We start from the raw sequence: 21,590 nt of genomic DNA on the forward strand, positions 1-21,590 counted from the left end.
GCTTGGAGTTGCTCTTCGTCCGTGACTCAACTACCAAATCCTTCTACTGTTTTCTCTCATCAAATAATCAAATAAATATTTTTAAACTAGTTCAGCACTTATAAATATGGAATATTGGTTTCCCACATTGTGGGAGAGTGCTCCGCCAGTGGAAATTAATATATATGTGGAATTAGGGCTTACAATTTTTATGATGGCCTATTGTTAACCTGCACCTCGACTAGCATTTCTCGCGTCTCCCTAAAATTTCAATGTACTTTGCGCCATGACTCTCTCCTGTTGGCACCCTTGACTGAGACACGACAATAACTACAATTACTATGTATAAATATGATATTAAAAATAATTATTATATTTGAGGAAACTAATTGAAAATATTATGACAGACACAGCTACAGGTGAAAAGATATTAAATGGAACTTCACTACTTCCTCATTCCCTCCAATTTCAAAATATTGTTTAAAACTTACCTTCTTGTGACTTCAGTGCTGGGCTTATTTCTGATGTATCTACCTCGTCTATACATATGGTTCCTTCTTCAATCGAATCCGTCTCGAGACACTGATCAGCACCTTTTCTAGATGATTCTAATTGTTTTTCCAAAACTCTTACTTTGGCCTGAAGTTCGATAATAAGTCTCTTTTTCTCCACTAATTCTTCTCTCAGATGTTGGTTGCAGTCTAAATAAAACTCTCGCGTTACTTTCGGTCCTTCAATGACAGCATTAGTCACTGTGTTTAGCACCGTATTCACAATAGCATTTGGTATTTCATCAGAATATTGCACTTCCGTTAATAAACTCTGTCTCACCTGTTCTAGCAGAAGAGTTGCTGCTGGATCGCCCTCGTGTCGTAGAACTTCCTCGTGTTCCTCCATTTCTTCTTCTTTTAACTGTATCGTTTACTAACGGCTTCAAACGAACACCGTTGTTACAAAGCGGAACAATCACAAGTTTGTTTACCTTCACTTTACGGATAAAAAAAAATGTCACACACACGCACTAAACATTTACGTCTGTACTTCCTCGCTGGCAGCTATTTTCTAACTCAGTGATAGCGACTACTACATTTTCCTTGCGTTCAAAGTACAACAACAATATTATCATCAATTACAAAAACTTTATCACCTTAGATTAAAGTGCAGATAACTAGGACAGCTTACTAATCAAAAAGTATAGTCTCGGGAAACGAGGAGAAAAAATTCACAAGATAAAATGTAAACTAACTCCCAGTTCTAAAGGTGTGTTACACTGCGAACAATTGTGTTTATTCCACTCTTTTTTCAAGAGGTGTCGCATGAGAGATTGTTTACACTACTGGCCTCAAATAATGGCAGTGTTTTCCAGACATGCACAATAAAGATAATTTCATTGACTGTGGCTATCATCTTTTATCAAGTTTGTTGCACTATGTTTACAAAGGCCCGAGTTCTTTTCTTATACAAGTCTATAAATATATTCATATTCACTTGTGTAACTTGTGATGTAGTAACCGTTCATCACACTTCTTGAAAGAGTGCTTCCTTACTTTACACTAAATGATGCAGTCATTCTTCGACCAGTACGATGTAAGACTAATCAGGCATTACTTGCAAGTAGTGATGGATAATTCTGGAACGATTCCTATCAAAAGAACGAATCCTTTAGTAGAATGAAAGCATCGAATCTACGAAAAGAACCGGATTAACAGATTGAATCAGGAATCGGATTCACTCAAAGTACTTGACGGATCCACTAGGTGGACTCAGTTGATGAAAGCAAACACCAGACACATAGGTGGACTCAATAGATGGACTGAGGTGGACGGAATCGGATAAACCACAAATCATAACTTCAAAACAGGTGGACTTTGCAAAACAGGGGAAGAAAATAAATCTTATGCGCAAGTGCAGAAACACATAAGCCTTACTTGTTATTGTTTCTCTTCATCGCAATGACCTCCCCTACTCTGTCGCCAAATGGGGATACTGTTGCACATGCATACAGTGTTACCAAGTGTGTGGATTATTACTGCTATACGAAAAATGACAAGAGATAATTTATAGAATGTTCTTTAGTATTGATTGATATATCATACATGTGCAGTCTTGTTATATTAAAAAAAATCTTGCCCCTAAATTTCTTTAAGAAGCCATGTATTCTTAGCCAAGAACAAAATCAAATAAATGTGAATCATCTTTGACTAATTGAGATCTTTATTTAAACCGAAGTAGGCCCTATCGAAATTACTAAATACATTTGAGAGAATATTGCCTTTAAATGGGAGATGGGTGCCAGATTTTTGTTTGTTTTGTTTTAAACAAAAATACAAATCATGTGATTGATTCGATTGGGCTGAATAACGTTATTCTTACTATCACCCAGGAATGAGATGGCTAAAAATATCTTAAATAATGTCCATTGCAAAATATTATAGCAATTCAAGAGAAACATACACTGCTTCATAAATTGAAAATAGTGAATTTGGGCACTAATTTTGATTCTTAGTCCGGTGCAGGCGCGCACCCAGAAATTTTTGTTGGGAGGGGTCCAATACTACAAGCCACTACATCTATGTAGTATTGAACGGGTATTATTCTGCATCCGAGAAGACGATAAATAATTTAAAAAAAAAAAACTTCTACCTATATTTTCAGAAAAAAATACATAACTAGATTGTTTTATAGGAGATAGAATAAGATTGAAGTGTAAGATCAAATCTTTATGCTACATCGATCATTTTCCTGTTAAATAATTATAGTTTTATTGAGAAGCTGTAGTTGAGTTGAGTTAGGAAGTTTTATTGGGGAGTTTCGGACCCGGGGTATCCCCGTGGGTGCGACCCTTGTCTGGTGGGGGGCTGTCAGTTTGGATCGCTAGTGTAATGTCGTTAGCAATATTACTGATTCCCTTTTGCCTCTTTCTCTCTTTATGTCTATTTTTCAATTGTTCTACCGCGCATGGTTATTCACCATGGGGTGAAGTTAAATTTACATTGAAGTTGCACCACTCGATCTTGACGTAATATTACATGGTGTTAGTCCAATTTGCATACACAACTTTATTGATAAAAAAGGTGATTTACTTACGCTACAAAACATAGCTGAGCGAACGTCAGCAAGCGAAGGGGTTAGAAGCCCCGCAGGAGTCGTTTTATTCCACCTTTATCACAGTTCGTAGAAAAACACCCCTCCCTTCACAGCTGAGACGCTGCCATGATAATACCACGTGGAATTTCTTCACGTTCGGGTGGTTGCAACTTCAATGTAAATTTAACGTAACCCATTCAAACGAGGAAAGGAATCAAACACCCATATGAGAACTCGGAATTATTCAACACAGCGGAACCAAAGGAATGAATCCTTGTTTGGAAGAATAATGTTGGAGAACCATATAAAAGGTACGAATTATGTAATGAAATGGAATCAAATCAGAGTCGTAGAAAAAAAAAAAAAAAAAACACCATGAAGGGTCTAATAAATATCTTACAAGGGACGTATGCGAACCATGACAGCTAGATGTTTATGAAAATTAGTATTCTGACTAACTGTAAATCGGTAATCATCGTGATGATAATCATTTGGGGCGGGAATCCTTGTTTACTCGCTATGTATAATACATACACCAAGCCGCTACAGGGCGAGGCTGTGCCGAGTTATATCCCAAAACGCTCACCTTCTGCTTATTTTCTTTCACGTTTTATGCCAGTTGTTTTAATGCTATAAAATGGAATACGTTCTATTAAAAAAAATAAGTTTGTGTTGGGATGGCAACAATGCTTGTGTGAACTACTGCCGTGTTCTTGATCACGTGTCCCTTTTCTCTTGGCGCAGCCTCACCTGGTCACTGCCTGCTAGATGTATTATACGTAAGGAGTAAACAAGGCACTTAGGCACCGAGTGACAATCACCATGATGATTAGCAATCCACAATTAGTCAGGTTATTAATTTTCATAAATGTCTACCTGCCATGTTTGGCATACGTCCCTTTTTAGAAGCACACAAATACATATGAAAATTTAACACTAAGCATTAGTGAGCATTATACAGACTGGTCTGAGGTCAGAAATATGGTACTCAACTAGCGATGCGTGGTCAGAGCATCGGCTTCCAGGCCCATTATTTCTGCCATTCTGGACAAGATTCGGTACTTCTTAATTCAGATAGCTTTCGAACTGTCTTATGATAATGGGTAACATCAAAAAATTCTCGTGTTCCCACCAATAATAGACCCAGAGACTGTGCACACCAAAGTCGGTAGTGTTGCTACGAGACGAGACGAGACGAGACTTCAGGCTGTCTCGTCTCGTGCAAAGCATGCCTCGTCTCGTGTCTCGTCTCGAAAAAATGTGCTCGTCCCGTCTCGTGTCTCGTCTCGAGAGGTTCTGTCCCGGCTCGTCTCATTTGTCTCGTCTTGTCTCGTAAAGAATATAGCAGCATACCATGGGAACGAAAGTAAAATGTAGCAGGCTGCACCATGCTAATCAAGATACAACTAAGTTACAAGTATTACCCAGAACACACAAGAAAAGAAATGTCACGGTAGCTACACCGTGAAGCCTTCACCTCTGGTGTATGTGGTAGTCGGTTCGATCTCGGTTAGTGTCATGTGAGCTTTGTGGTGGACAAACATTGAATGTGTGTGGGGACCGCGGTGGCTAAGTGGTAGAGTGTTCACCTCTGGTGCTTGGGGTCTCGGGTTCGATCCCAGCCCCGCCAAGTGAACTTTGTGTTGGACAAACAGCGTGTGCGTGGGTTTTCTCGGGGTTCTCCTGTTTTCTCCCACTTTCTTCATTCCACCATTTCATTCATTATTCATCATCAGTGTCTCCTTTAGCCTAAGCGGCATAAACTAGGGGACGTAAAACTCGAAGATTTCATTTCATTTTTCGAATGTGTGTGTTTTCTCGAAGTTGTCTAGTATCCTACCACTTTCTTCATTGCACTAATTTTCCCATCATCATTCATTAGGTCAAAGTTGCCTAAAGGTCTTAAAAATAAATTCAAATAAGCTCTCAAAGCAAGGACAAATTGTTTTGAAGATAATATATCTCTGCTGTTAGTTGTCTGAGGCTTCTCGACCCTGGCTTTTTTTTTTCATTCTGAAACATTGAAATTTGTTTCACCAGTTTCAATACACGAATATACAGTAAATTGCTCATAGGTACTACCATGAGCAAAATAAATGACGCGTCTCTTTATTTTGAAGTTTTTTGAAAATATCTCCGTTTTCTTTATATGTTCGAAATTTCGGAAGGTTTCCCCAGCAGGACAGGTTAATAACAAACCCGTTTTTAATATTTGTGTTAGATATTAGCTTAAAATAAAGAAATTAGAAGCAAAAAACATTAAATCGACAGAAATCTCGAGAATTACCAACTCTGCTAAAGTGGGAAATTTTCAAGAACACGAGGGAATTCTGCAGTTCAACACGAAGCAGCGACATCTATGTCATTGAGAGAAATGTGGATTAAATCTACAAACTAAACTTTTAACGAATATTTCTAGTATGTCTTATTATATGCATTATCTGCAAACTCCAAATATATGAATATATGCTAAGTATTAACATAAAGATAGAGCAAACAGCGGAAATTATCTATGGAAAAGGACGAATTGGTAGGACGATCGTAATGAAATATCGTCTTTACCGGAACAGGCTGAGTTCACGTAAAAAAAACAAATAGCTCAGTTAGTTAAAGCAATGAGTCTGTATGCTGAAGGTAGCGGGTTCGATCCCATGGAAGTGCCGTTGTCATTTTTATCTCTACACTACGGTTATTTTATTTATTTTTTTATGTGGGAAAGAATTAAATTGTAACGTATGTGTAAAACTCATGACGATACCAAAAAAAGAAAAAATGCCGTTGTCGCACTTGCATTAGCGTCCCTAATTTTGTTTGCAAACAGTTTCGTAATTATTTCCCCTGTGCTCACTGTTCACCATATGCTCGCTGGCGCATAACGAATGTTTCCCAGTAAATGTTAATTCTAATTTGGAGAATTTTATAAAGTTTTACAATATTTCTCACTAGATACTCTTCTATCTACGTGTTTGGATATTTTGATAACAGATGTCCCTATTAAATGTTTAATTTTCCCTAGATGTTTAATTACGGAAAAGTTTTACAATGTATTTGTATTGAATTGAAATTGTTTTGAATTTACTACATAAGGTAAGTAGACCGAAGGAGGAGAACTCAAGTAATTGATATTCTACGTAAAAGCAACCTATTGTAGAATGATGATGCTTCTTACCTTCAGCACATAATCTTTACGTTAGAGAGTCAGACAGAGAAAAATCCTGGTTTTTCCTCCTCTATGACCACCCATCTTAAACCTCTACATATCATTGTTCGTCTCACAAAATTTCGGTGCTCCAAAAACATTCAAATAATAATAATAATAATAATAATAATAATAATAATAATAATAATAATAATAATAATAATAATAATATGCCTGAATATATTATTATTATTATAATAATAATAATAATAATAATAATAATCCTGAATATGCCATCCTTACATAATGTAAGGATATCTTAGTTTCCTAGTTTAAATCTTAAATATCTTAGTTTAAAATGCTTTCTTTAGTACTTATTTAAGCAACCATGTAGGAGGGGGTACGACTTTTTATTTTGCCCCTCTCATTTCAGTACCCTTCCAACAGAAAGTAATTTTTGATAAGCAGGACAGACAAAATGAATAAGAAATATATTTACAGCATCCTCTCCCCTTTCATGATTGGAATATCACGTAATATTTTTTATTCTACGAAAGATGGCCCTGTGCGGTTAGGGGTAGGTAACTAAAAAAATACCTAATATATAGCGCCCCTTGATTGTAATATTACCGCTTCTTTATTTGTACGAGGGAGCCCCTACACAATCAAGGGTGACAAAAAGAATAGGAAGAGTGTCTATTGATTCCAGTGGTGGATCCAGCACGAACTCCTGGGGGAGAGGGAGTTGAAGTGAAACATTCTTTTGATGATGTGAAGCTGTCACAAATTACCACTTAACTAAACTAAACAATAGTGGGGGGAACCGGAACCCAGTCAGTTTAAATTGATGTAAAAGTTTAATTTTTGGCTTCATATTAAAAGTTGTGGTTTCAAATGAGAATTTCAGTCCAAGTGGTCAATCATCAAATCTCGTGGGGCTCTTCAGTGTAGGCTAATACGGCCCCCTTATGAGAAAAGGCAAAATTATTAACATGTTTATAACTTTCGAATTTTTCGTCTATTTTAAAGAAATATTTTGCTTCGTATTAAAGTGTTGGTTCCAAATGACAAATTCAGTCCGAGTGGACAATGATCAAATCTCCGGGGGGGGGGGGCTCTTCAGTATAGGGGGCTACGGCTCCCTTATAAGAAAAGGCAAAAATATGAAAATGCTTATAACTTCCGAATTTTCCGTCTATTTTAAAGAAATTATTGGCTTCATATTAAAGCCTTGGCTTCAAATGACAATTTCAGTCCGTGTGGACAATGATCAAATCTCGGAGGGCTCTTCGGTGTAGGGGTTTCGGCTTCTTTATGGGACAAGATTCACGTAGTTGATATTGCAAAATTGTTTTGTATATATAAGTGGAAACTTGCACCATTTGGTTAATTTTACCTCTTATGTTTTGCAGATTCATATTCCAAGCAATAGTTACTTCGCAGAGCTAAAAGAAGGCACTTACTAGTTTCATTAAAATGAAATGTCTTTTATGAGAAGTTCTCATGGAGCCGACGAACGAATAGGCATCCAAACGTTGGTTAAGTCGAACGGTTGAAACCCGTTGAGCTCGCTACAATTATTATTATTATTATTATTATTATTATTATTATTATTATTATTATTATTAATAATAATAATAATAATAATAATAATAATAATAATAATAATAATAATAATAATAATAATAATAATAGAGCATTCACCTTTGGTGCATGGGGTCCGTGGCTCGATTCCACTTCGCGCCAAGTGAAATTTGAGGTGGACAAATACCGTGTGCATGGGTATGTGTTTTCTTGAGATTTTCCATTTTCCTCCCACTTTCTTCATTTCACCATTTCATTCATCATCATTCTCCCTTAGCGTAGGTGCACAATCGACCAACGTTAAACTAGATATTGCAATTTCAATAATAATAATAATAATAAAAATTAATTCAACTGAAAGGACTGTAATTTATGTGGACAGCAATTATCATAAATATGCAACCATTATAAAAATTATGCTTTGAGTAGAAAGATAATCCTTTCCAAGTGTTAACGAATGCGCACGAGATAAAACATGTCTCGAGAAAGAGACAAGACGCGCTTTGTGACATCCAAGATAATATGAGGCAAATGTTTTGGACACGAGATAGCTTGTAAAATGTCTCGTCTTGTCTGGAATGTCTCGAAAACAAAAGTCTAAGTTTTAATATTATCTTTCAAGATCTATTCTCTCAGAAGTAGTTCTCTGCCTTAAAATTAATAACGACATTTGTGATTTAAAAAAAGATAAACAATGCCTAAAGTTAATAGTTAACTTTTCGAAAAGAAGCTTCATTAAGGGTGAACCTGAAAGATGTCCACAAACTTCGGGAGGTGATTCGTGACATCAAAAGGAGACAAATGGTCCTCTTGCAGTTTTCGAATTCAGCTTCGTTGTCGAGATACAGGGTTGCGAACTGGTCGTGTTTGAGAAACTCACTGAGAATAAATTCAAGTCCAAGAATAAACTACTACTCATATATTTTTCAGGTCAATTGACTTATACCATGTTGTAAGGTCAAATATTTATTTATGAAGTGTGTACAAAATTCGCCAGGGTCTTTTCTGAGAAAATCGTCGAGAAAAAGTCACCTCCAAGAATAAACTACCCCTTGTAAATTTTTCTAAGAGAAATATCTGATACTGCAATATAGGGTTGTTAATTAAATATTGATTAATGAAAAATAAACAAAATTGTTAAAACCATTTTTGAGAAAATAGCGTTTTTCGATTTTCGGCTGTTTGTAAACCACACTTATTTTAGGTGGTAGGAAAAAATGGAAAAGCTCCTGTAAGAATACTAAGTAAACCCTAAGTTTAAAATTTGGTGTAGATAAGTTGAACGGTATGGCCTCTAGGCGAGTGCATATAAAAGTGTGCCGAACGGACGGACCGGAAGGACGGGTGTCGAAAAGTCACATTTTCGGTATGTAGACGCCATGAAACATGTAAATCCGTTGAAATCTGAATTTGATATTATTTTCACAATCACTATATTTTCTTCTCTCTTTTGTCGCTCGAAAAAGAAAAGCCTGAGTTTACCACAAAAAGCTAGGGAGTTTCTAAAAAAATATTCAATTACAGGGCCACCGCACTAAACTTTTTCAATTCAATTTCTTAACTGTGTTAGGCCGCAGTTGTTACTGAAGTGTGTATTTGGATAATACGAATAAAGTTATCGTATTATTCAAATACATCGAATGTCAGATTATCGAATAAAAAACTTCGATTGAAGAAAATCCACACTACAAAACTAACTCACACTTTGAGCACATTTTCATTAGACATATAATAGACCAATTAATGCAATCATTGTTTATGAAATATGAAAAAAATCAAATGAGTCACTTTGGGAAAGTCGTTCAAAAAGAACACGTCAAGAGTAACCTACCTCTTGTGAATTGTTTCGAACAATGAGTTAAGATATACTTTTGGTTATTAATGAAATATTTATTTGCGAAATTTGAACAAACTCGCCTGTCGTTCGAGAAAATTGTCGGGGAAATAACCTTGACCCCAAAAATAAACTATCCGTTGTAATTGTTTTTCATAGAAATGACTTATACTAAAATATAGGGTTATTAATGAAATACTTATTTATGAATTATAAATAAAATTGTCCGAGTAATTTTTGAGAAAATCGTGAGGGAAAAATAACTCCCCGAATAAACTATCTCTTGAGGATTCTTTCAGGGTAAGCGAGTTATTCCATATTACTAGGTTTTTAATGAAATATTTATTTCTGAGTACGAACAAAATTGCTTGACTCATTTTTGAGAAAACCGTGGAGGAAAAACACCCTCAAGAGTAAACTACCCCTCGCATATTTTTTCAGGACAAATGAGTTTTGCCATATTGTTCGGTTATTAACGAAATATTTATTTTTGAAATATGAATAAACTCTTTTGAGTCGTTTTTGAGAAAATCGCCCAGACAACACTCCACCAAGAATAAACTACCCCTCGCATTTTTTTAGGACAAACGAGTTATGCCATATTGATAAGTTATTAATGAAATCTTTATTTATGAAATATGAACGAAAACATTTGAGTCCATTTTGAGAAAATCACTGAGAAAAAACTCACCCCCTTAGTATAAACTACCCCTTGTAGATTTTTCTCACATAAATGCCTTATACCACAAAATAGGGTTGCTAATTAAATATTGATTTATAAAAAAAGAAAGAAAACAAGATCGTTAGAGCCAGTTATGAGAAAATATCTTTTTTCTATTTTCATCGTACAGGAAACTACCCTTGTTTTGGGAGTAGAAGGGAAATAAAAGAAACTATAGGAAATACTATGAAAATCTTAAACTAAAATTTGGTGCAGATAAGTTGAACGGTATGGCCTCTAGGCGAGTGCACAGAAAAGTGTAGCGAACGGACGGACGAACAAATAGACATGTATCGAAAAATAACTTTTTCGGTGTTAGGGGCTATAATACGTGTAAATTCGTTGAAATCTCAAATTTGATTTTTTTTCGAACACCATACTTTCTTCTCTCATTTGTCACTTCAAAGTAAAAGGAACTCAGAACTACAGATAAAAGACACCTACTTTTACACATAGACATTATTTATTGATTTAAAACTGTTTTAGTTTGTGTCATTTCACTTCCAATTGAAAGGTTTTACAATGATTAACGGCATACCAATGACGAGACGGAAGTTTTCAGGAAGTAAATGCATTCAGAAGTCTAGATTGCATTACAGCTATCAGTCTGTTTTTATTTCTGCAATTGTTAACAGCTGTAATTTCGTCCAAACGCTACATGAAATAATTTTTGGTTGACGTCATTGTGTTACTATTTTAGTATTGTTCTCTTCAGACTTGGTTGAAGTTTTGACTTAACGGTTATACATTTTTTTCTTATTTCATCGTTACACATAAGAATAAAATGTTGTGGTGACTGGATAGATTCGAACCTACGAACATTGAGTTTTTATTCTTCAAACAATTTACCAATGGACCAAGCTTTGTCCTCACGTTAACGTACGGTTACAGGGTTTATTACGATTTAAATAAAATGGCTGGCTGTTAGAGTTTCCTGCCCAAATATTTCGATAAAAAATTTTCATTGCTTCGTACATTGTTTAGATACACATTTTAGGAGAGTGAATTTTGGTGTATATAATAATTTCATGCCAGATAAAAGCTGGATAAGTTTTAATAACATGTTTCATATGTAGTTCTCAATAATAGACTTGTTCGGGATGACGTTCCAAGGTTTAGCATTGACTAGCAGTTTTTGCTATTAATATCCCTTCTAGCAATATTGGCAGTAGACAAAAGTTAGCCCGTGTTAAAGCTTTTTGCTCCTAATTTAGTTATTTTACTTTATTATTTAACGAATATATTGAAAATTGTCAGACACGTATGCAGTAATTTATTTCGGGAGGGGTCCGACTTCAATATTAGGATAAATTATAATAAAATTTTAAAAGATAATCCCCAAAATTAGGCTAAATTTACAGAAAAGTTGGGGTTTCAGAGGGGGTCCGGACCCCCTAGACCCACCCCTAAATGCGTTCTTGTTTGTCAGTAACATTTCCTCATTTTGAAACCCTCAAAAACTTCGGATAGACTATATAAAGGAAAACGAGTTATTTTCGATGAAATATCACTTCAAGGAGACGCGTCAGTTTTATTGCACAGTGTGGTATCCCACGTTCACAATGGCAAGAGTTTCTTTCCTCTGATTCTCTGTCATTGTGCTCTATCGAAAGGTTAGGTTTGTAACATATTACTCCTACGAACAAGCATGACTGGCAGATAGGAATACTGAACACAATTCCAGAGAAATGCATGCTGGAACTTACGTTTATAGCTTCGCTTTGGTGATTTGCCCTCAAGGTCAATCGAGTGGTAATTCAGTTCCGTCTCTGTTCTTAAGCCATGTTCGTATTACTTCGAACAGTTTTGATAATGAAAAGCATGCCTCTTAATATAACAGACTTCTTTCGCGTAAGAAATCGAAACTCAGTTCGTCAGAGCAACTAGTCTGTAAGAATTAGGTTGTTAGTTAGTTAGGAGCCCAGTACGAGTAAGGGTTTTTATTACTATTGTTTTTATCTTTTTTATGTGAGGAAAAATCAAATTGTGACATCGCGATATCAAATGTATTTGATTAGGTAGCTTTGTCTTACCTAAACTTTAAACATCAGTAACCGTCGAAATTATTTCACTAACCGATCACTTACTGAACATTTCAAACACGTCAAACCAGTGGCATAACATGAAGGTTAACCTCTCCTCCGCAGTCCTTAGTTATGCGTCCGTACTTTCAAGGGCGGACTAAGGGCCGGGCGACTGCCCGGGGTGCCAGAGAAAGAGGGGCACCAAAACGAGCCTCAAAAAGTAAATTTTACAATGTGCTTTCTACTGACGTTTTTGGTTTATATTCTTGTAAAGTAGTGGCAATTATATGATCTTTTTACATTTCACTATGGAAGAAGAGAGTTTCATAGTACTAAGGGGGCTGTATCGAAAAATTGAGAGATGGCATGTAGAATAAAGAGTGCCGGGAATTAAGTATTGTTTGTTTGTTTGCTTGAGTTTAGCGTTCCACGGTTATGCCTTAATGGGCAAGGGAGATGTGGATACTAATTATAGTGGAATCCGAACCACTTTTATCGTTCAACAGTAATCCACCGGGAATTGGACCCGGTACCACAGAGGGCAGGCGTGCTAGCCACTAGACCAGAGGGGGTGGAGTTGGTATTGTTTATAGCGGGCCATATTCTTTGTGAAGTTTTCCTAGGTAATGGATTTCTTTTTGAAAATGGGTTTAAAACAGGGGCGTCATTTAGGGAGGGCAGGGAGGGGCATTTGCCCCCCCTGAGTTTGAGATGTATATAGATTTTATCATTAGAATAGTAGTAAATCAGTGAAAAACGCGAAATTTTACTTATATCAAGAGGTCTTGCCCCCCCCAAAGCAAAATCTGAAATGACGCTCCTGGTTTAAACTATTAAAAACACTATGATAAAATGTAAAATATAGGCTACTACTAGGGTAAGGGCGCCAAAAAGTCACTTGGCCCGTGTGAAAATTTGGCCTGCTCCGCCCCGGCGTACTTTCTGTATATTTTTTGGCCTTGCAGCTTGTGCGGTCCCCACGCCACATTGTTGCGGGGGCGCTACTTACGCCTAGCTTTCGAACGTAATTCAATAACTGTTTAAGAAATTCTACCATCAGCGTGGAAACGGGAATATATTTTTCTAATAGTCCCATAGAACTTTCACTCAGAACGCCAGATGCAATTTTTCAGAGTGGGCTCTGGCTCATATTCAGGAATAATAATAATAATAATAATAATAATAATAATAATAATAATAATAAATATGAATGTCTTTGGAGAGCCGAAATTATGTGACACGAATCATTATAGATAGAGCTTTAAGATGAGTGGTCATAGGGGAGGAAAAACAGGATTTTTCTCTCTCTGACTCTCTAACGTTAAGATTATGTGCTGAAGGTAAGAAGCATCATCATTCTACAATAGGTTGCTTTTACGTAGAATATCTATTACTTGAGCTCTCCTCCTTCAGGCAACTTTGCTTATGTAGTAAATTCAAAACAATTTCAACATTTAATAGGGAAATCTGTTATCAAAATATCCAAACTTTTTTTTTTTTTTTTGGTATCGTCATGAGTTTTACACATATGTTACATTTTGATTCTTTCCCAAATAAAAAATAAATAAAATAACCTTAGTGATAAAAATGACAACAGTACTTCCACGGGATTCGAACCCGCTACATTCGGTATACAAACTCGTTGCTTTATCTAACTGAGCTATTTACTTTCTTACGTAAGCTGAACCTGTTCCACAGTAAAGACGATTTTTCATTACGATTGGGCTAACAATTCGTCTTTTTCCATAGGTAATTTCCACTATTTGCACTATCTATACGTTAATACTTAGCATAGATTCATATATTTGGAGTTCGCTGATAATGCATATAATAAGACATACTAGAAATATTTCGTTAAAATTTTCGTTTGTAGATCTAATCCACGCTTCTCTCAATGACATAGATGTCGCTGCTTCGTGTTGAACTGCAGAATTCCCTCGCGTTCTTGAAAATTTCCCACTTTAGCAGAGTTGGTAATTCTCGAGATTTCTGTCGATTTAATGTTTTTTGCTTCTAATTTCTTTATTTTAAGTTAATATCTAACACAAATATTAAAAATGGGTTTGTTATTAACCTGTCCTGCTGGGGAAACCTTCCGAAATTTCGAACATATAAAGAAAACGGAGATATTTTCAAAAAACTTCAAAATAAAGAGACGCGTCATTTATTTTGCTCATAGTAGAGCGTCGAAGATGAAGACACTAATGTCAAATAATGTTTACACGACAAGCAAAGTTCGATGTGAAGGTGTCACCATCCCCGACACTATCGTATACTATCAGCCCACTTGCTTTATAGTGTCTGTATATTATATATATATATATATATATATATATATATATATATATATATATATATACAGAGAGAGAGAGAGAGAGAGAGAGATGGAAAGATATATAGATAGATATATGTGTGTGTACACTTTGATTTCATATATTCCAGCCTTTAGGTTTCACAGTGTTAACAAATATCAATCCAAAACCTACTTTCCATTTTAGCATGTTTACAATGGTTGCAATTATTTTTTTTTTTTTTAAAAAGCTCGGAACCAAATAATTTTACTGAGTAATGGAATGTATTTGATTGAAATTTTATACGTTACTGCACAGTAAGCTCTACTTAAAATGCCATAGCAATGGGAGCTGAACGACACATCGGACGAAAGAATGCTTGGGGCCAGTCTTCACCTCCATGGTTCAAATCTGTTCCCATAACCGCCGGGTGTGGGCTACTATGTGGTGGTTGCCCCGTTTGTGTAACAAACTCATGACAGTACACCCAGATTAGCTAGTGGTCTAAAAAAAAGTTGATTTTTGGGTGGTCATTTTGGATTAAAGTTTCTTATATTGTCGTGATCTATTCGCAATCATACAACGTACATCTTCATACCAAGCCGAGCGGTCTGCGGCGATAAACCATCGGCTTGAAGGCCCCGGGTTGAGTCCCGGAGGGGTCTTGTGTATGGATTGTAACAACATTTGTTTTTTCGTATTGTGTCAGGGGGGATCGTACGGGATAAAAGATATCAGTCTGAAAAAAATGGAGAGAATATCCTCCCAGGATACTTTCATGGGAGTAAGGAATTAGAACAAATATAGGATATACATTTTATAGCAGGTTTAAAAATATGATTTGGGTATCCTATTTTTTTTCTATTAATTATGTTCTTCAATGTTCGATTTTCGATCATTCTCATGATATTTTCTGCTTTCAACGGAGTTCCATGAATATTATACCAAATATAATTTACACTCTGCAACAAACCATTTCTGAAGGTAATTCAGGTCCTAATGAATATTATTCACTAGGAAAGGGAAGTATTCCCCTCCTCTCAACATGGAAGCAGAGGACAATTTCGCACTCTGGTCAGATCAAACATTTCCGCGTAACAAACGAAGGTGCCCCTGTAAAACCTCTTCACCTAAAGTGTTATTATTAGTATCAAATTTGCTGAAAGCAAACAATTTGAAGGGTTCGTCGATAATATCTTTGCTTTCTTTGTCCTTCGCCCGCCTTCCAAACGAAGAGGTGAATTTTACAACATGACTGCTGTATAATAAGCGAGCGATTGGTAAAATGGTAAAAGTGTGTTTTTATGTGTATGTGTATGTGTGTGTGTGTGTGTGTGAGAGAGAGAGAGAGAGAGAGAGAGAGAGAGAGAGAGAGAGAGAAGACAAAATTTTAGTTGCAAGATGACATACTTCAATTGCCGTTTTCGGTTCACATAGCAAAAAGAATACCGCCACCAGAGTATAAAGGCAAGTGTAGTCTGTTCTGTTCTCTTCCGCTATCTCAGCCAGAACGTTCAGCTACAGCCTGTAATGAGTGTAGACCTTACCCAGTTTTCAAATTGAATAGATGGTGGTGGTAGTACGGTTTCTTGACCTTGCAAAAATTTTCCCTGTCTTTGATTTTGTTTGTCATCATTCCAGCCAGAAATGAAAAAATGAGAATTCCTTAGTTTACAGCAAGGGGAATTGGGGACAAGACATTAAGGATGATATTCAATGGAAGCTCGTGCATCACGATTGTTTCATTCAATAGAAAAAGGACGCTTTTCTATGAAGGCTTTTCAGCATGTTTTCTCACAAAGGGGATTTTCCTTTTGCAATTTATATGACCACTGGCAATTTCAATCTTGGCCATTCCCGCCAGCATTTTCTTTTTCGAGACACGAGACGAGACGATACATTTCACGAGACGTCTCGTCTCGTATCGTTTTCGAGACGGGACAAGCAGTTTGTCTCGTCTCGTGTCTAGTCTAAAAGGGTTCTGTCTCGTCTCGTGGCAACACTAAAAGTCGGGCACGCTAACATTTCGGCTAACCTGGAGCTCAATAATCTGTACTATTATATAAAAGAGTAGAAGTGGGTGACTTGTCATCGTTCAAGTCACACTATCAATGGCGGCACGTCACCCAGACAGACGGTTATGAAACACTCATTAACTTTGATCCAGTCTTTTCTGCTCTCTCATACGCATGTACTGTACACTTACCAGGAATGCGCTCAGTATCTTCCAAAGGACGGCAAAGAACAGACACAAATTCAGTCGCAAGCTTTCACAGCTCGGCGAAAGTGTGCTAATAATACTTCATCAATAAATATTCACACATATTGCAAAACTGTATTAATTGTAGTAAAAGTACTACAATATTAATATAAATATATTAAATACTATATTGTTTGAGTAAGTAAAACTGATATGTATTTCGAAGAACTGAACCCCTTTCAAAAATCCAGGAGGGGCAATTCTCCCCTCCCTCTCCGTGGGCATGCACATGACCAATTAATTAGTAAAAGTCCAAAATCACTCGATGATCCTATCGCACATATCGGAGAAGTATCATTATTTAAAAACTAGAAGTAGTCTGTAGTTTTGTCCGCTATTATAGTAACTAGCATCTTTTATTTTCTCCTTAATAGTATTATGACATACGTCCAGCATGCACTGATATAATCCATTTGCAATATATTCAAATGTCCTTCAAACGGGGAACGGACAGAATGGCAGGAGGACAAAATGGCAGGGGACATAATTGCAGGAAATAATGGCAGAAAGACAAAATGGCAAAGGACGAAATGGCAGGGGACAAAATGGCAGGCGGACGAAATGGCAGGGGACAAAATGGCAGGCGGACGAAATGGCAGAGGACGAAATGGCAGGAGGACAGAATGGCAGGAAGTTAATTTGAATTGTCGGGTTTTAAACTATTTTGTTTCTTACTTGGTAAATGAAGATTTCAACATAAATTTTCGATTTATTCATTCATTATGTTCCAAAATTCGAACTGCTAATAATATTTCAATTCTAATTGACACTCATTTACAAACACCTTACTATTACAAGCTTTCTATTCATACCAGTAGTGTCTTAATGAAAGAAATTATTTTTAGTCGTTTTCTTTTTTATATATATTATTTAAGATCTTTTCGGGTATTACTAGAAGGAAGCAGCTTTTATCTTTATTTCTCACTCTGATCCGTATTAAAAATTATGTTTGGTATCATAAAAAAGCTAGTGGAAAAAAGTGAAATAGATTTGAGGACAATAAAAGTGTATTTGTTTAAATAGTTAACTTCTCATTCTCTCTCTCTCTCTCTCTCTCTCTCTCTCTCTCTCTCTCTCTCTGTTTTCTCACTCTCGCATTGGTTCAAGCGGGGCAATCAAAAAGTAAGCAACAAAAATAAATTTCCTCAAATAAAATTTTAATTGCCTCCAAGTCCCTTTCACTTTCCTTGCGACTAACTTCTTTGTTTACAAAATAAATATTGATCTTCAGGGGAAATGGGAAATTTGGAAAATAAATACAGTAATTTGTTTCTGATTGGCTAAAAGAAAGACAATTAAAAATTAATCATTTCAGAAGAAAATAGGGAAAGGATTTTTGATTTCCCCTCAGTTTGGTAATGGTTAGTTTGGGTGACTGTTATTAGTAATTGTTAGTTTATCATGGAGGTATTAGCGTCTAACAAAGGAGGTGAAAAGATTTTTTTATCTCGGATATTCGTACAGGAGACAATTAGTATTGAAGAATAGTATACGATGGAGGTGATTATTTCGAGCTTCTTAATTATTTCGATTCTGTGTATGTGACAGGCACTTACCGAAGGGTAGGAGTAAACAATCATGTCGTGAGGATTAAGAGAGTACCACCAAGATTTCCGCCGGAAGTTTGGAATGTTCATGAGACAACTCTGTCTAACAATCCTCGCACAAATAACTTATTTGAGGGGTGGAATCATAAATTTTCCCATTTGGTTGGACACAACCACCCAACGGTATGGAAACCCATACAAAGCCTACAAAAAGAGAATTCCGCCGTTCATTCTACCATTTCCTAATGCAAAAGAGGACAATACCCCGTCAAGAAAACTAAAAAGATTTATGTTGATCTGCAGCATAGATTGAGGAACCTATGTGTGGATTATAACACAAACAAAAGATCTCTTGAATTCTTGCGGGGAATTGCTCACAACTTGAAATTAACAATATAAGTAACTAGTCATTCTTATGACTGCAAATTGTTTTTGTAGTCTATTTTACGGTATATTTTGTTTCATAAAATTAACGACGGTGTAAATAACACTAGCCTGATGTTCTGTTTTTCAACATTTGATGATGGATTCCTATGTATCTTGGTGCGCTTAGTCCAAAAATAACCTTAGTTTGTTTCCATCACGTCAGACTTGTTTGCAAATTGCAATGTACCAAATGTCGAAAAATATCACAAATATGCGACTTAATGAATAGTTTGATCATCGGTATTATCTTAAGGTCACCACAAATGTCCCACTGATGATCATCATAGAAGGTAGACAAAAGAAAATTTTTAGGGGATATCACAAGCGAAAGTAAAGAACTAAATATTCTTATATAAGATGGTGTGACGGAATTACGTACCACTGTCAATATCTTGGAAACGAATTTTCCAGAAAAGATAGTTGTCAAAAAATATTGGAAAGACCTTCATCCATAAATGGATCGACAGTTGTTCATAATGGTATGTATGCGTTTCAAATATAAATAACCCTCTCCACAACAATCATGTGATTCCAGTTCTCGTTCTTGATAAATGAGAATTTGAGAGTAAGAAATAAACTTTTATACCTCGTTTTAAGAGATCATATGTTTAACCCTATAGCTGTAAGAATTTATAAAAACAAAGATAGTAAGACCAAAATTTACTGTTCCTGGTAACTGGGTAAAATTTATTGTTATGTCTGGGTATAACAAACGGTTCTGCGATCTCGAAATATTTTAACAACCGGTTCTAGCGAACCGGTGCAAACCGGCTGAATAGCACTACTGCTTATATGATATGTAGGGGAGAGAGGGGGACATTGGTACACGGGGCACATATGTACGAGGTAGATATTTTTCCACTGTAAAGAGATAAATGGACAACAGTTTGGTATTGAGAACATTCGTGACAAATGAACATCGTGAGGCACAGTTGATGGATGGACGCAGCGTTCTTTTCTCTGTGCAGAAAAAAAACTTGATATCTTAGAGCAAAAGTAAGTTTTCACTTATGTCTTTATAAGCTTATATTTGTAATAAGCACTGAATTTTTGAAAACTTATGTGTTGCATGAAAGTGTAATTTTGTTTACAAATAATTTCATTTATGTTCAATTGCCCTGCGTGGAGTAATTTTTCAGTTATAGGAATTAATGATCCTGAAGTTCAGTTGGGGCACATTAGTACACATGCATGTGGGTAGATTAGTACGGACCGATGTGCCCCCACTGTTCTATACCAATCGACTCCTTTCATTTGTAATTATAAGGGTAGAAAACTCTTTGTGCACTTCCCATGTATCACAGTTTTCATAGTGATTAACATCAAGTAGCAAAGTTACTAATAATATAGACTATCTTTTGTGTGGTCTCTTGATTTCCGTAATCAAAGCATAAAATTAAATAAACCAAAATAATATGGAAAACTTTCCTTTTATTATATTCCCGACTTTCCGGAACTATAGGTATAGCCGATAGGTAAACACACTTTCGAATGGAAAATTGTTTAACCATTTAGAAGCCATGATAGCAAAAAATGTGAAAATTCGTCCCCCAGGTCATAACATGCGAGTGATTTTAAGAGGCATATGTCTAACAAAATAAAACCTCAAATATATATTTGTACATGAACGCTAAAAGCCAGCATATAGTAAGCGTCATATTTATTCGACTTTCTGCAACCTATTTGAAATTTATTTGGCGAAGTTCTTGAAACTTTAATATTATAAAGGTAACCAAGAAAGTTCTGTCACTTTGCCAGGCCTTTGGTGAGGGTCTCGTGGCTACGCGAACAGTGCACCGGCGGTTTAACAAGTTTAAAAACGGTGATGAAACACTGGAAGATGCACCACGTTCCGGAAGACCAACACATGTACAAAGCGAAGATCTTCATGCAGAAATTAAGGAGAACAGTGGCCAGACATGTGAGGAACAGAGACTACAATTCAGTGTGAGTGAAGAAACCGTTCGGCAGCACCTCCATCAACTTAAGAAGCAATACAAGTTGGGTCTATGGGTACCACATGATTGGATGCAGGCCAGAAGCCAACGCGAGCGGACACCTGTGTTTCTTTGCTATCTTGTCTGAGAAAGGAGTCATTTCTGGACAGGGTATTGACATATGATGAGAAGTGCGTCCTGTGCGAAGCTTCACGGCACCGTCATCACAGGTTAGCATCCCATGAACAGGTTCAAAAACAGCCAAAACCAGCACTGCACCAGAAAAAAGGTCCTCCTGTGTGTTTGGTGGAATGCTCGTGGCATCGTGCATCGGGAACTGCTACCAACTTGTCAGAGCGTCAGTGCAACTGTGGACTGTCAGCAGTTGGTTTGTATTCAAGAACAACTCAAAACTATGGAGCTAGCACAACTGAATCGCAAAGGGGTCCTCCTGTTACAGAAGAAATCTAAGCCTCATATGGCTAGGATGACCCAGGCATCATTATATGCCTTAGATGAGAAACACTATTGCATCCGTCATACTCCCCGGACATTGCACATCCGATTATCACCTGTTCTACAGCAATGGAATCCATGACTTTCCAGAACGTTCCGTCAATGCTGATGGGACTATTTTTGATCTTCCAAAGACGTCTTAAGTGACCAATACGCGACAAAACGTACTAGCGACAAAACATACCACCGACAAAACGTACCACTTACCCTGAGGGATGCCTGTGAATGGTTTTCTAAAAACGCTT

At 36.5% G+C, this 21,590-nt stretch overlaps 1 protein-coding gene across 2 annotated transcripts in view; it reads right to left on the bottom strand.

The window, feature by feature from the left end:
- Positions 1-21,590, bottom strand: part of LOC145688155 (1-phosphatidylinositol 4,5-bisphosphate phosphodiesterase delta-4-like) — a 429,611-nt gene that overhangs the window by 304,190 nt on the left and 103,831 nt on the right. The window contains exon 1 of one of the 2 annotated variants that reach the window (XM_081761970.1): positions 471-891. The exons of the other annotated variant lie outside the window; for it this stretch is intronic. Within the exon in view, the coding sequence (XP_081618096.1) occupies positions 471-876 (406 nt within the window). The 5' untranslated portion in view covers positions 877-891. Of the gene's footprint in view, positions 1-470; positions 892-21,590 lie in introns of those variants that run through there. 2 annotated transcript variants of the gene reach the window in all.

Source organism: Thermobia domestica, chromosome 6, assembly GCF_964235325.1.
Source record: "Thermobia domestica chromosome 6, izTheDome1.hap1.1, whole genome shotgun sequence".
Classification (NCBI taxonomy): Eukaryota; Metazoa; Arthropoda; class Insecta; order Zygentoma; family Lepismatidae; genus Thermobia; species Thermobia domestica.